Source organism: Sinohyriopsis cumingii, unplaced genomic scaffold, assembly GCF_028554795.1.
Source record: "Sinohyriopsis cumingii isolate HCF-2022 unplaced genomic scaffold, ASM2855479v2 utg001527l, whole genome shotgun sequence".
NCBI lineage: Eukaryota > Metazoa > Mollusca > Bivalvia > Unionida > Unionidae > Sinohyriopsis > Sinohyriopsis cumingii.
In genome coordinates, this window is record NW_028316012.1 from 3,467,281 (window position 1) to 3,481,528 (window position 14,248).

Sequence of the window (14,248 nt, forward strand, 5' to 3'; positions counted from 1 at the left end):
CGAACAAAATAGCAAAATCTATTCATTCCAGATCAAATGTAAAAGTTGTTGCAATGTACATTCATTCACAATATGACTCCAATTTTCAATTTTGACTAGACTCGCCATTTTCTTTCGAAAGTTATGTCGGGCGCGCGACTAAGTTCAAATTTATCTGGGCGGAGTTATATGCGAGTAATAATGTTGGTGTTGTGTAATGATGAATATGGGTTTGTGTATTTAGTTTGGAATACTTCATACATTCATTTACATTGTTTCTTGTAGTGTATTTTGTTTATATAATTAAGCCTGAGGTAGAATTTTAAAAAATGAGCACATGATAAAAAGGTTACTGTATTTGTATGGGAAAATATGAACTTGTTTTGTCGGATGGATATATTTCACTCCCATGGTCGTGCGTATTCCATCCAAAAACATCGTTCATATTTTCCCATACAAATGCAGTAACCTATAAATATCTTTACTAAGAACATTAAATTTTTCATCCTGAGAATGCAGTATTTTTTTCATCAAAATATCGGTTATCGGTAATAAATATCGTCAATGTTTCAGATTTGTCATCGATTATACTTTGTTCCACTATTCCTATAGCTCAAATATTAACGTGTTCTATCATTCCCCAATGTATCGTTGCATATCAGTAACTAACGCAGGTTCAAAATCAGGATCCCGTTTATGTTGTTTGGGCTGTTAACTTCATGTAATTCTGATGAATATTTGGGATCTAAAGGTTAAGGTCACTGGACTATGATTCGATAATTGTTTAAAGCTATGCACCTTGAAGTTGTTAATGAAGGATATTGTTCTAGTAGTCAATACAAAATTAATCAATTAAATTAGATTCCCAAAAACACGAAACCAAATTTGTACACATATAAAATAAACAAGTCAGTTTGAGAATGCACACGCACGTCAACGTTAGGCATACATCCTTTATCGACACGATACAAATACATTGATTCATATCGATAATTTCTGAAATTTTCCGTTACGGATGGAAGAAACACTTATGGCCTTTTATATTGAACTTTGACTGTCTGTATGTACAGTTGTCGTTTTATAAATTGTATCTTGTGGGCTGGGTTCACTATATCTTTCTAGAGTAATATGTTGTGCATGTAATGGCTAAGAAAATATGACGGTAAAGTTATAGAAGGCAGTTACCGTAATTTTGTGGCGGAATAGAGAGAGAGAGAGAGAGATGAAGATGGAGTAGTAGGAAAGGGTAAGAGTGTAATTTGGAGAATTAACACTTTCTCTATAATATTAACTTTAATACTGTAATAAATGAGAACAGCAATTATATGTCAATCTACGGCTAAAACACGCAAGAGCATAATCAATATGCACATAAAGTGATTTACACAGAACATATTACAACCATGAGACACTTTAATTCAGAAGGCTACAATTAATGTGTTATTATAAATTGTAGTAGTTACCTCACTCTGCAGACACTATATCAGATACCTGCCCTGTAATCCTGACATTACAATGTGGAAACAAATTAGTAAAAAGAAGAAATTAATATTATTTTCCAAAGTAAATGGTCAACAATGTCATATTGAAATATCCTCTATATCAGTTCCACATAGTGGATAAAAAAGAATCATATCTGTTGCAAAACTGGTGCAGTGTAAATCAAATAGTTCTATAGAATATTCTCGATGCGAGAGACAACCATTTTTAAGGATTTTCCACAAGACATATTTATGTTTGCAATAATGTTGTCAGTCTAATAAAATAAGATTTTTCAATTAATTTTTGTTAATATGATGGAGTTTAGAATTATTTTGTCTTATTAACATATATAAATGGGGTAAAATGAGAATAAAAAAGTAATTATATATTCAAATATGTTAAATTTGACGATGAAACAACAATTGTACTGGATCTATTGTACCCTTTGTTAATTAATGTAACAAGCCACTATAAACAACTATAACTAGGGCAAGTCGAAGAAATAGCTGTATTTAAATATATATTAGAATTAAAAATTCGACAAGCACTACATATTTTATATCAACTATCAATTTTAATTGATTACTTGGAATTGCAACTGACAATTGGCAATTCACCAATTCCTTTGTTTAAATCTCCTCACTTCGTCATCATTATTTCATGAACTGTTTATTATAATTCTGTCAAGTTAATGCATGTAGATGCATGTGGTTATTTTATCAGTAGAATAACTTGGACAAAGTGCATTGTTAGGATTAGTATGGAGTGAATTCTAATACACAATAAAGCATTGTACTAGTGTATTTACGTCATAAAAAGGACATAAAGAATTATGGAATATACAAATTATGTTTGAAGGCTCATGAAATTTCTTTAAAATATTGTGGGGATATTTTTTTCTTTAAATTAAATCTGCCTAGCACAATTCCGGGTCAGTGATCGTAGAAAATCATTTAAGAAACGTTCAGTGCAGCAGGTATGGTCGATTCCTCTGTTCGTGTGTATGTGTTTGTGTGTGCACGCAACTATTTAAAATCAAACGACCCTTTCAATGCACATACATAAATATAAAACCATTATTTACTTTATTTTAGGTTGTTGGCACATTTACATGCAACTAAAATGATTGTATTGCGTTCAGTAAAATGAAGTTGAAGTGCGTTGCCCACATACACAACTGTTGTCGACTGACCAAGGCTGGACTACGTAGGATTCCAACCCACAAACATCTGGTCTCGATTATTGGGTCCTAATAACTGGTTGATCACGAGCATCATCTCACCATGAATTGTGTGAAACGATACCATAGAAAACAATTCACATGACTTTAGTGATGAACCCTATTTACAGATTTTAGCCCCGAATATCATACAAGTTATCAATTAGAATATAAATAATTTAATAGACTCTCATGGGGTTTAAAAAGAAAATTAATATATGATGAACTCCAATATATATGCGTGTGTCTATATGTATGTGTATGGTGTGATGTGATGCAAAATATTACCCTTTGAATCCACATACATAAATCCGGAACCAGCCGGATGGTAAACTACAAGGCGTAAGTAGAAAATGATATAAAAATTGTATTTATATTTTACTATATGCATGCATATATAACACGAAAAGCTAACTGATTTCATTTAACATTTACATCAAGGGTTATCAAAAGTACATATTTCAGCAGACCTCCACGTCTTACACAAACTATGTACTATGAACTATCATAAATTGTAGACAGTGTGTCTGAAGGTGAAGAAGGTAGGGATAGATTGTTAGAGGATCGTACGTTTATATTCTTAATGCTTGAATTGCTTGGGGATCTCTTTTCTTCTAATGCGCATATGTATATTACCACTCATGTACCATGTATTTATTATTCTTTTCAAGCCTATTCAACCTATTCTTTACATGTGCCCTGAACCACGCTACACGTGATGTCCAGAAAGGTGTGTACATAAAGTACAGACTGGATGATTCTCTTCGACCTTCGCGACTGAATGCCCAATTGAAAACAATGGTTAAACTTATTCTTGAAGCACTCTTTTGTGGTTGACTGTGCTCTCATGGTTCACACTCCAGATCATCGTTACTCGCTTCGCAGAAGCCTCGAGACTCTTCGGAGTCACTATTAGTCTGAACAAGACAGAGGTGTTCTTCACCAATCTGTCCCTGGCACCATCGCTCGCCCACCCACCCCGACTGTGTCTATCGAAGACAACCAACTGAAAACTGTCGACAACTTCAAGTACCTTTGAAGCATCATATCTTCCGAAGAATCGCTCGACAAAGAGATAATGGCACGCATCAGCAGCTCCAGTCAATCGTTAGGACGTCTCCGCTCTCACGTGTTGAATCACAGGAATATCAAACTGTCCACCAAGATAAAATTATATACAGCTAATAAGGCTCCTATATGGATGTGAGACCTGGACAACATACAAGAAGCACATCAAGCAACTTGAGCGCTTCCAAACGAGAGCCCTGCGCAGAATTATGGGCGTCAGATAGCAAGACAGAGTGACTAACCTAGTAGTACTGGATAGAGCAGGCTTAACCAGTTTCGAAGTGATGGTCGTGAGAGCCAAACTGCGGTGGACAGGTCATGTCATCCGTATGGAGGAGTCTCGAATGCCACGTCAGACCTTTTGTATGCAGCTCTATCTAGAGTACACACAAAAAGTGTTCGCCCGAAGCAAAGATTCAAAGGCTCCATCAAGGACAGCCTGATATGTTGATCGATATGTATACAAACCTTGAGTCCTGCGCCAAGGATAGACCTGGTTGGCGTGCAGCTGTTGGTAATGGGTGCTAATCGTTCGAGGATGCCCACGTAACGAAAGTCGCCGACGCCAGGGAACGTAGGAAGGCATCAACGTCAAGAAGCCCATGCCTCCAGTGTAGACACTGATCCAGGACATGCGCATCTCGTATCGGACTCATCAGTCACACGAGGACCCGTCAGCCTAGAGCAGGGCAGGATTGACATCATCGAGCTCGATGGTCAACCAACACATTCTTTTCAAACCATAAAAAGTCATAACTATAATTACCTTATAATTCAGTCAACTCTATCCCAGTAACTAGTTTCTTCTGTACAATACAGTATCTGACAGATCACTTTGAATGCATTAATTCATATAAAATTTATTTTTAACCATTATCTATAAAAAAAATTTAAAAAATAACATTATTGTGACGTTTTTAATAAAATTAAAATTATTTCTGAGATAATTTATGATCGTCTTGATATTAATTTTCTCAAAAATAACGTTAATTTTATTTATGGCTTTAAATCGTAATTGCACTAAATGGTATGGGTAAACAATATACTTCATTCAACTTTTAGTCACTCAGTGTTAACTGCATTTACTACACCATGTGCTTCAACTTTTAGTCACTCTTAACGTAACAAGAAATGTTTCAGTTATCTCGCCAATGATGTAAAGAAGACGCATTACAATTGACCTTGCAGTGTGTTTTACTGTATGTATTTATTGATATTTCAACCTGCATTTTAGTAACGAAAATCTTGGGAGAAAATTATCCATAGCAACGTGGAAATCTGCAACGTGGAAATCTACAATGTTTATATATATATATATATATATATATATATATATATATATATATATATATATATATATATATATACACACACACACACACATTATGACGATAAGGCTAACTGCCACCACCACCCTGAGCATGCATGCAACTATTTACATTTACAGTGGCGTGGGACTAGAGGGACTGGAAGAACATACTTTGTGTTGTGAGAAAAGCGAAGTTTGGTATTCCATTATTCTCGGTTAAATATGAAAAACACATTTTTTTCAATTACAAATACAGTATAAGTTTCCAAAATGACCTTGGAAAATCTTAGGAAAAGCTGTTAACTTTAGTTGCGATACTATTGTGGTCCTCGTACTAGCATAACAGTCTGGACGGAATTTATTCAGCAAAAACGTCAAAAATAACCATTAGATAATCTAACGCCAACAGATGACTGCATATAATGAACAGGTTAACCTACATTACCGTCTCGATTGAACAAGTTAATACATATAACAGTCTCGATTGAACAAGTTAATACATATAACCGTCTCGATTGAACAAGTTAATACATATAACAGTCTATAGTGAAGAAGAAGCGTCTTCAAAAGGAAAACATTGCAGTTGATGAGTATTGAAATACAATTTATCTGAACAGGCTTTACTGAGGCAATATGAAGAAAAGAATGATTTTCACTTTTAAATCTGGCAAAATAAAATGTCATCTTTTTTTATTAGTGGAACTTTCGAAAAATTGTATCAATCGTGACCGAAAAATGAACCGTATAAGACTCAGTATTTCAGTATGACATCTACGCTATAAAAGTATTCGCTGTTGGAAGACCATCAACTATTTTATGCTTAATACACTGGTCGAATAACTACTGAAACAAAAGGAGAGAGAGAGAGAGAGAGAGAGAGAGAGAGAGAGGAGAGAGAGAGATACTTCCTCCCCACGTGTACTCTAGAATTCAGTCATATCGCTACGATGTCTACAGTGTAACAGTTTATAGTGATGTCTAGCACTGGGGCATCATGCAGCAGTTATACAGCATCATATCCCACCCATTCACATTATCCTGACACCAGGCAGACAATTCTTAACGCTAATCCCTTAAAGCTAAGCGCTATGCGAGTCATCCGTTAATACTATTTATATAAGTCTTTGGTATCATTTGGCATGTGTTCCAACTCACTACCTCCCACATCCGAGACGAACGCTCTTACCTCTTGGGCAACCAGATGGGTCGTATATATAATACTAGTAATATGGGCATAACTAACACCAGATATGTGTTTTTCACCTTTATTTTATTTTGCGGGGTAGCAGAGTGCGAGTAGAGGCTGATCATGGGTATAGATTAAGCGAACGTCCAGTTCTGGTTTGGTTTGGTTTGGTTTTGGTACTTTACGGCACAACACCATTGGCAGGTCATTTGGTGCAGACAGAGTTGGAGTAGTGCAGTTTTGGAAAGTAACATGTCTACCAGCTGTTTAGGATAAAATTTTAAAATGTTTTGTTAGTCAGACTTTGTTCACATTTCGACTAGGGAAATGCAAATTAAATTACTTCTGTCTCAAAAGAAGTGAATATATTGGGAAGTTCGTTCGTCAGAACAGAGGCAGGGCCAAAAGAACTGCATTTCAGCTATATATTAAGCAGTTTTGCTTGTTTACAATCTGGATTTTATGTCTAGCTTAAATATTTAATAATATTACCAACTACACTAAAAGTTTTTTTTATTCAATTGAAAAGATGAAAAAGGTCCCAATTTATAGCTGAGTTTACCGCAGAGATTAATTTTACAACATACGTGATTTCACCGCAGTGATTCAGTAGACAGCATATGTGTCAAAAAGTGAAAGTTTACAAAAACGTAACAATAACCTATACCACACGATTGGGTCACTTCCCTCCTCATGCTACCACACGATTGGGTCACTTCACTCATCATGATACGATATATCCTCTCTTAAAATCTCGCGATACTTCGCAGTCTACAACAAATGTGCGAATATGATCTCTGCACCCTGGAGACAAGACTTCTTAGGGCCACATATTTACCTTCGGCGATCATGGCGAATATAATAGTATAATATCACAGAAACGACGGTAATCATAGTTTCTTATCTGGCTGGAAAGAAACTATATCCACTCATATCGTGTTCAACTGCCCTTTGCTTCACGGGTGTGTCAATGAAACTATCCAGTACTTCAACGGCATCCAAGCGTCCCATTTCATTAAGAATGTCTCGAACTTTTACCAACGGAATACACTTATTTTCTATAATATTCAAAATTTCATTCGTTGGACTGTCTTTTCTTTCAATGTAACTGATGCATTTGTCGAAACCTAATTTGGCGAGCAATCCCCGCCAATCGTTCCCAAAGGTGTTAAACGGGTCAAGCAAAAGTTTAAGTTCCTGTCGAACATGATGGGGTATGTATCTCTGGCCTTCTGGTAAGCTCTCATAATTCGTCGTATCTGACCGCTGGAGGAGGCGAATCTTTAACTTCGATTCTGAGCTTGCGTTAGAAGCATCCAATTGTGTTGTCTTCTGTTCAGTTTGTTTTGGAATGTAACTATCGTATCCATTCAATGGTGTTTGGCCAAATTCGATTTCCACCACGTCTAGATGATGATGTTGACACACGCCTTCTGTAGGAGATGGGGCTGTAACATTATCCTCCACGGCCTGAATTATCAACTTCTCTCCATCTCTTTCAAGCCGTTCCTGGTTAATGAACAGATGGACATTAAGTTCCCGCGACGTTGTGAGTGCCTTTCTCTTATAACAAATGGAGACGTGTGGGCAATGGCCGTGCCAGATTGTGAGAAACTTTATATTTTCCCTGTAATTCGGGCCCACTAGTTCCCACTCTTTAGATACGTATCTGAAAAAGTGTTAAGTTTGATAAACTTCCATACAAAATGTGAATATAAGTATCAGAGAATTTATTAGAGATGGGACAATACACTGTGACCAAACACACAAGAAAGAGCATGCCTATAAACACAGGAATAATATTATTTAAAAGAAAAGACTGTAGACAAATAAAAGGAATAATATTATGAGATTCTGCAAGATAACATTAATCTGTGGATCAATTCTTCTTTTGCAAGGAAAAATAGATCACGTTTTGACATACCATATGGAAAAATATGCATATTTCTACGTACCAATATATATACACGCAAAAGTACTGAGAGGTGGACTGATATATATATATATATATATATATATATATATATATATATATATATATATATATATATATATATATATATGGAGATTAGTTATTTATCTTACCTCGTCTCTAACAAGATATCTAGCTCATCACCACTGAACAAGAAAGCTTTCTCTGGACAGCACTGGCGGCCACCATATTGAGCCTCGTTCTGAATTGCCCACTGAAGTGCGCATGGGGTTTTGTTTAGGAAGTAGACCCTAATCTATAAACAAACCACAGTTTGTATTCCGTGTAATGTTAAATGTATGCGTAATGTACTACATAAAGAGAACATGGCAAAACAAAAAATATACCGGACCTTTTTGTACATAATTAATATGTAAGTAAGTTATTATGCACTTCATAGATCGATCAAAATACCTATTCTTTTACTATCGGTATTATGCTAATTTTGATGAGCATCTTTACTATATTTACTTATATCTGACTCACCTATCCTCCGTCAACGTTCACCCCAACTCCATATTTATGAGAGGATATGTTTCCAGAAGGGTATTTATCTAATCAAAGAACTTGCCCAACCTAGATTTCTAACTATTAAGATAAAGTGAAACCTGTCTTAATCATTCGCTCTATGAATTTGAGAAATACTGTTTCTTAATGTATATAGATCCTTTCCATACAGTCGCTGCTACAATAACTTAGTTTTGGGAACTCAGAGAAATGCTCTTTTAGACAGGAGGTTGCTTAACAGAGGTGATTTATAAGCAACGGTTTATTTGGACCTTTTTAAATAAAAAGAGCGTAAACCACTACGTTCTCGCTTTTTTCATGCGATATTCAAGTACATGAAATACCAGCATAGATGTTATGTACACACATGTAATATAACACACTATATGAACAATTAATAAAACAGACAGATTGACTATCATACAAACAGACCTGGTAGTGATTGAGCTGGGATCGCAGTGGTGTAGCAAAGGCGGCAACCTGAAGCCATTTTTTGCCCTTGTAGAAGCCGACAGGGGACTGCACACATGTAAATAGAGTAAAACTGTTGATACTCATTCGGACTTCGTCTTGGGTCAGAACACAGTCTCCGCTCTTGTCTTCTTGGTCAAAGAGTATCTGAAAAGTTGATGGCAAATTGTTAGCAAAACACCCTTCTCTTATTCTCCTTCGTCGAAGTCAATATATTTATAGTGCCTGCCCTTCAGGTACTAAAACCAAAAGCAAACAAAATAAAACAAAGAGGCAAAATAAAGATAAATAAACGTTAAGTTTAAGCGTGCAAAAACAATTCTTGAAAATATCAAAATTTGATTACGCGCAACTTTTAAAGAAAAGATCTCAAATACGCGTCCATTAAACGCGATTTTGTGCGCGAAACAAGCTAAAATTTGACAAACGACCTTCTTCAGTTATCTACCACTGACCCCAATATCAGTATTTGTAACACAAAGTACCTTACGTACATTTATGAAAGCCAAAAATGGGTTTTCCTTAAAGAAAGAAAGATGAAAATACAAAAGTATATAGATGATAAGGTATTATTGTTCATGTTCATATTAGATCAGACATATTTTATCTTTAACAAATTGATTTTAGACGATTCTCAGCATGATATAAATGAGTATTACGCTGGCTTTTATTTCTGGAGAAAGTTAATGTTTACTCGTGAATGCATTCATTTTCAAGAAATAATGCCTTGTACAGAAGCAAACTCTTCAAGTGAATAAAAGTTTTGTGTTTGCAGACTAGACATTTTCTTTACTGTATAAGTTACCTCTTTTGTCACTTATTACCTTCCAGTCTTTCTGTTTTGTCAATTCCGTCTCACTTCTCAGAACCTGAATTTGTCGGGGATCAAATGCGCAGTGTTTGTATGAGATAATGCACGGTTTTTCCAGCTTCAGTCCATGTGGTCCCGCGTACACAACAGGACTGACCAAGCTTTGCTCTTTTGTCATCTTGGGGTTATCCGATAGGTCCCAATTTAATACCAGCGTAATCAACTGTTTTTGCCCACACTTCACAGCTCCAGGGGGGACAATCAGGGAAATCCCCATATTATCAAGGATGAGATTATCTCCCTTATCATCAACAAGGTGGGTTAAGGCGACGATAAGTTTATTCGCAACAGTCTTACTTATGCTTCGTGAAGTTATTTTATGCAAGTCCCTCAAAGGTCCGTCAAAGGTCTGAAACAGCCCTGGCGTTGTTAATATTTCGTCACATCCTGCACCTCTAGCATCGTACACGTCTGATATGCGTGCTGGATTCCTGTTTTGGGCTATCTCGTTCAGTTCCAGCTGACATGGAAGCCCTTGCCAATAGCGTGGATGCCAAAGATGAGGAACAATATGGCCACAGCCCGACGCGTAATGGTAATATGGAGACTGATAAGGGCCACCATATGGATCGTTGTTTCCATTAGGATAAGATATAGTATATGGATCAGGTGGATGTCTTCCAGAAACCAAATTACATGGCTGCTGTCTCTGTCGCCTCCGTTTCTTGCAAACACGTCTACGTCTATGCAGGAAATAACATAGAAGTATACAAAGTACAAAGAAAATAACTCCTAATATTACGCCTAATGTAGTGCCAGTTGCAGGATCTTCCCACAAGGAATTCATATTCGGAACTGTGGAATTGGATAACATCTGGCTCGTTGGTTCTAATGATAGTTTAGAATTATGATCTTCATACGAGTCCACAAATGAATACATTAGTCTGCAATGAAAAAAAAAAAAAAATATATATATATATATATATATATATATATATATATATATATATATATATATATATATATATATATATATATATATATACTTAATATCGCGTAATGTTTGTATAACACAAAAGGCAACATACTTATCAACAACATTGTTTCGATAACAGTAAAAAGAAACCTGTCGCTGTCGCATCCAATTGGGGAAAGTCAGATTAGTCAAGCGGAGAGCACATGTCAACGATGATTTGTATTGGTATCACGTTACCACTGCGTCGACATTTATTCTGTAATGGTCTGGAAATGGTTGGAAGAAATTGAACTAAAAGAGTACGTGCTCTGTTATTTATTTGCTTTTTAGGAAGTAAATAGTGTTATACAGAAGTCAATACAAGAAGATAAGTACACTCTATATGTACGCACTAAAAGAGGGCGGAGGAAATTATATATACACGAATATGCATGCAAGCAAATACATGCGCGCTCTGCGCTTTAGTAGCTATATATAATCGACTCTTTTTACCTGGCGATTTACTATCCAGTTATGGATATTATCTTTTCGCTAACCAGCCCTGGGGTCACGTACATATGTTAAGAGAACCAAATTAGTTCCATAAAACGTTACTTTGTTAGTGTTCATGACTTACTGAAGTCAATCTAATACATCTCATGGAGGTTATTTTAAAATAAACATAATTATTTCAAAAATGTGTGTTAATATGCGTATTTCGAAGTGTAAAATTGACGATATGTATTGGAGCACTTTCTTTGTCAATTCTACATTTTCGGAGGTGCATAGTTTTGCACTATGCCAAACCTATTCGATTTACGGGCTAAGTAAATCTTGCTTGTAGTTTGGAATTCCATAATATCTAAATAGAAAAGATCGGTTTTTTTGTATAGAAAAAACGGAACTTGTGTAGTTTGATACAACAAATTGGTGTAAGCATGTATATACAAACATCCTTAAATGTTCTTCCGTTTACTGTGTCATTCAGCCTGTCAACAACCATCTGTTTCATACTAAACTACCACCCTGGCACATTAATTGTTGATTACCTGGGGTTTCCCTTCTACCTACCGTTAGCAGGTCTTACTCACAATGCACACTGATCTACGTGGGATCGTTATTATCCCCGTGTCTTCCGAATAAAAGGCAATGGTTATGTATTCCGAAGTGCACATGATGTGTGAATAATACCGAGCAGCCTTCATCGTTTAAAACACAAACTAGAAACTTTGGGATATGTTTTATAGTGATACACAATAAGGCGTGTACAAGTGTTTTAAATCTTAATCAATCGCCCCAGGGTTAGAGCTTGTTTTACATATGTTAAAATAACTCCCGATTTAAAGGCCTAATTTTTCAGAGCATTAGCGACGACTATAATTCAATTCATGCCCAAGTGTTCCCAAAGGTTATATATTTGTGGCTTATCTTTCACAAAAAAGAAACTATGAAGATCAGGACACTATTGAAATGGCTACAAATGTTGTGCGTGAAGAGACAAAGAGTGCGGCGGTTCGAGTCTAAGATTCAGCCAATGTGGGCATGTGAGAAAGCTTGCCAGTAGCTTCTCGTGGGTCGGTGTTTCTTTCCGGGGTTTTCCGGGTTCTTCCTCCACCATTAATACTGGCCGCCATGTATAGCCTATTGTGCTGAAAAATGGCGTTAAACCCCACAACAACAACAACAACAAGAGACAAAGAGGACTTTGAAACCATGATCATTTAGTAACGCCAAGGAATAAACTCGTATGGCACAATTGTGAACTTGGCTGGGACAAAGCGAGAGATTGCTGGGATGTGTGTTTCACTAACACTCTAGGTTAAAGTACTTCCTGGAAGCTGCAAGCAAAGAGAAGGTCGAATAAGCGATATCTAAGTATCACCTAGCGGGGAAAAGACACAGCTATGTACATGTCTTTCATTATAGTGGCTTTTACACATTGTTGTGTTGTAGAAATTGGCCTTATCGCATGTTTGATTGTGTATTGTTATAGTTTTTCTGACTCCCCGTCAACATGGTTAATCCTCGACGCTTTGTGCTCAGTCCGTTCTGTCGGAAGGGATCTCTATATCTCATCCCACCACTCTGGGTGTGCGTGCTTTTGCGTTCGTGCGTGTGTGTTTGTAATATAGATTGAAAGCCGTTTGATGGAATGTAATCTAAATTTGGAGAGTTTATGGTGATGCAAAGAAGAAATAATTAAATTGTTGACATCTACTGGAGAATCGTCATATAAATAACACTACAAAACGTACACGATCTGGAAGCCAATAAAATTGCCTCCTGTGTACGATAGTGTTGCAATCACTGAAAGGCAATACTATCCCATTTGTATCCAGTACTGTATCTAAGCATTATATGATGGTCATAAAAGAGAACGGATGCAGTTGGCATCAAGAGATTTTCTTTAAGCTTTGCACGTTTTAATTTGACAGCTACGTATTAATCAGAAACATTTTGGACAAGGTAAATTAAAGTACCTCAACATTGAACAAACAAACAAATGAATAAGCATAACACAGCAAACAAACAAACACGAAATCTTGAATGCTCCAGGTGATACTCAATTTACATCTGACAGTAAATGATGTTTTGTCACACACATACACACAAGCACACGCTAAAGATAGAAATACAGAAGATAGAGAATGGGCGTAATAATTATTAGCCGTCATTTACAATAACAACAAAAAATGATGTTTTAGCGAAGAAAATAACAAGCATGCCCACACATGTCATCTATTTTCATGATAGTATGTCCCAGTAAGTGGCCATAATGGGGACAATCTCATTACAAACAACGTGTGGTCAGCTTTATTTGCCGCATATTTATCGCTTCATGGCACTGGGGAGTGTGTGTGTATGTTTGATTTGGATTTATAACGTCGCTTTTCTGCAGAGTGGGAGTTTATAGTGATGTCTAACACTGGGACATCATGCCGCAGACATGTAGCATGATGTCCCATCCAGTTACATTATCCTGACACCAGGCCGACCACTCCTAAAACTAACCTCTTAATGCTGAGCGCCTAGCGAGGCAGCTGTTAGTACCATTTTTTAAAGTCTTTGGTATGGCTCGGTCGGGGTTCGAACCCGCGACCTTCTGCATCCGAGACGGACGCTCTAACTACTAGGCCACCGGAGCGGTGGACTGGGTAGTAATCCATCTTTTACACTATTCTGATTAGTATTCGTTAACACATTGTTTAAATAGATGAAGATGTAAATGGTAAGACTAACACAGTCGGCAAGAAAACAATTAGCATGACCACAATAATTGCAAACTAGC

At 36.5% G+C, this 14,248-nt stretch overlaps 1 protein-coding gene across 2 annotated transcripts in view; it reads right to left on the reverse strand.

Annotated features, from left to right (window-relative positions):
- Positions 1 to 1,253: 1,253 nt before the first annotated feature.
- The window catches only part of LOC149772042 (UNC5C-like protein), a 63,962-nt gene continuing 50,967 nt past the window's right edge, over positions 1,254 to 14,248 (reverse strand). For both annotated transcript variants that reach the window (XM_089947958.1, XM_089947957.1), the window contains 4 exons: positions 10,018 to 10,948; positions 9,155 to 9,340; positions 8,329 to 8,471; positions 1,254 to 7,912 (listed from right to left, as the gene is read on the reverse strand). In XM_089947958.1, coding sequence (XP_089804084.1) covers positions 7,144 to 7,912; positions 8,329 to 8,471; positions 9,155 to 9,340; positions 10,018 to 10,944 — 2,025 coding nt within the window. In that variant the 5' untranslated portion in view covers positions 10,945 to 10,948 and the 3' untranslated portion in view covers positions 1,254 to 7,143. The remainder of the gene's footprint in view (positions 7,913 to 8,328; positions 8,472 to 9,154; positions 9,341 to 10,017; positions 10,949 to 14,248) is intronic.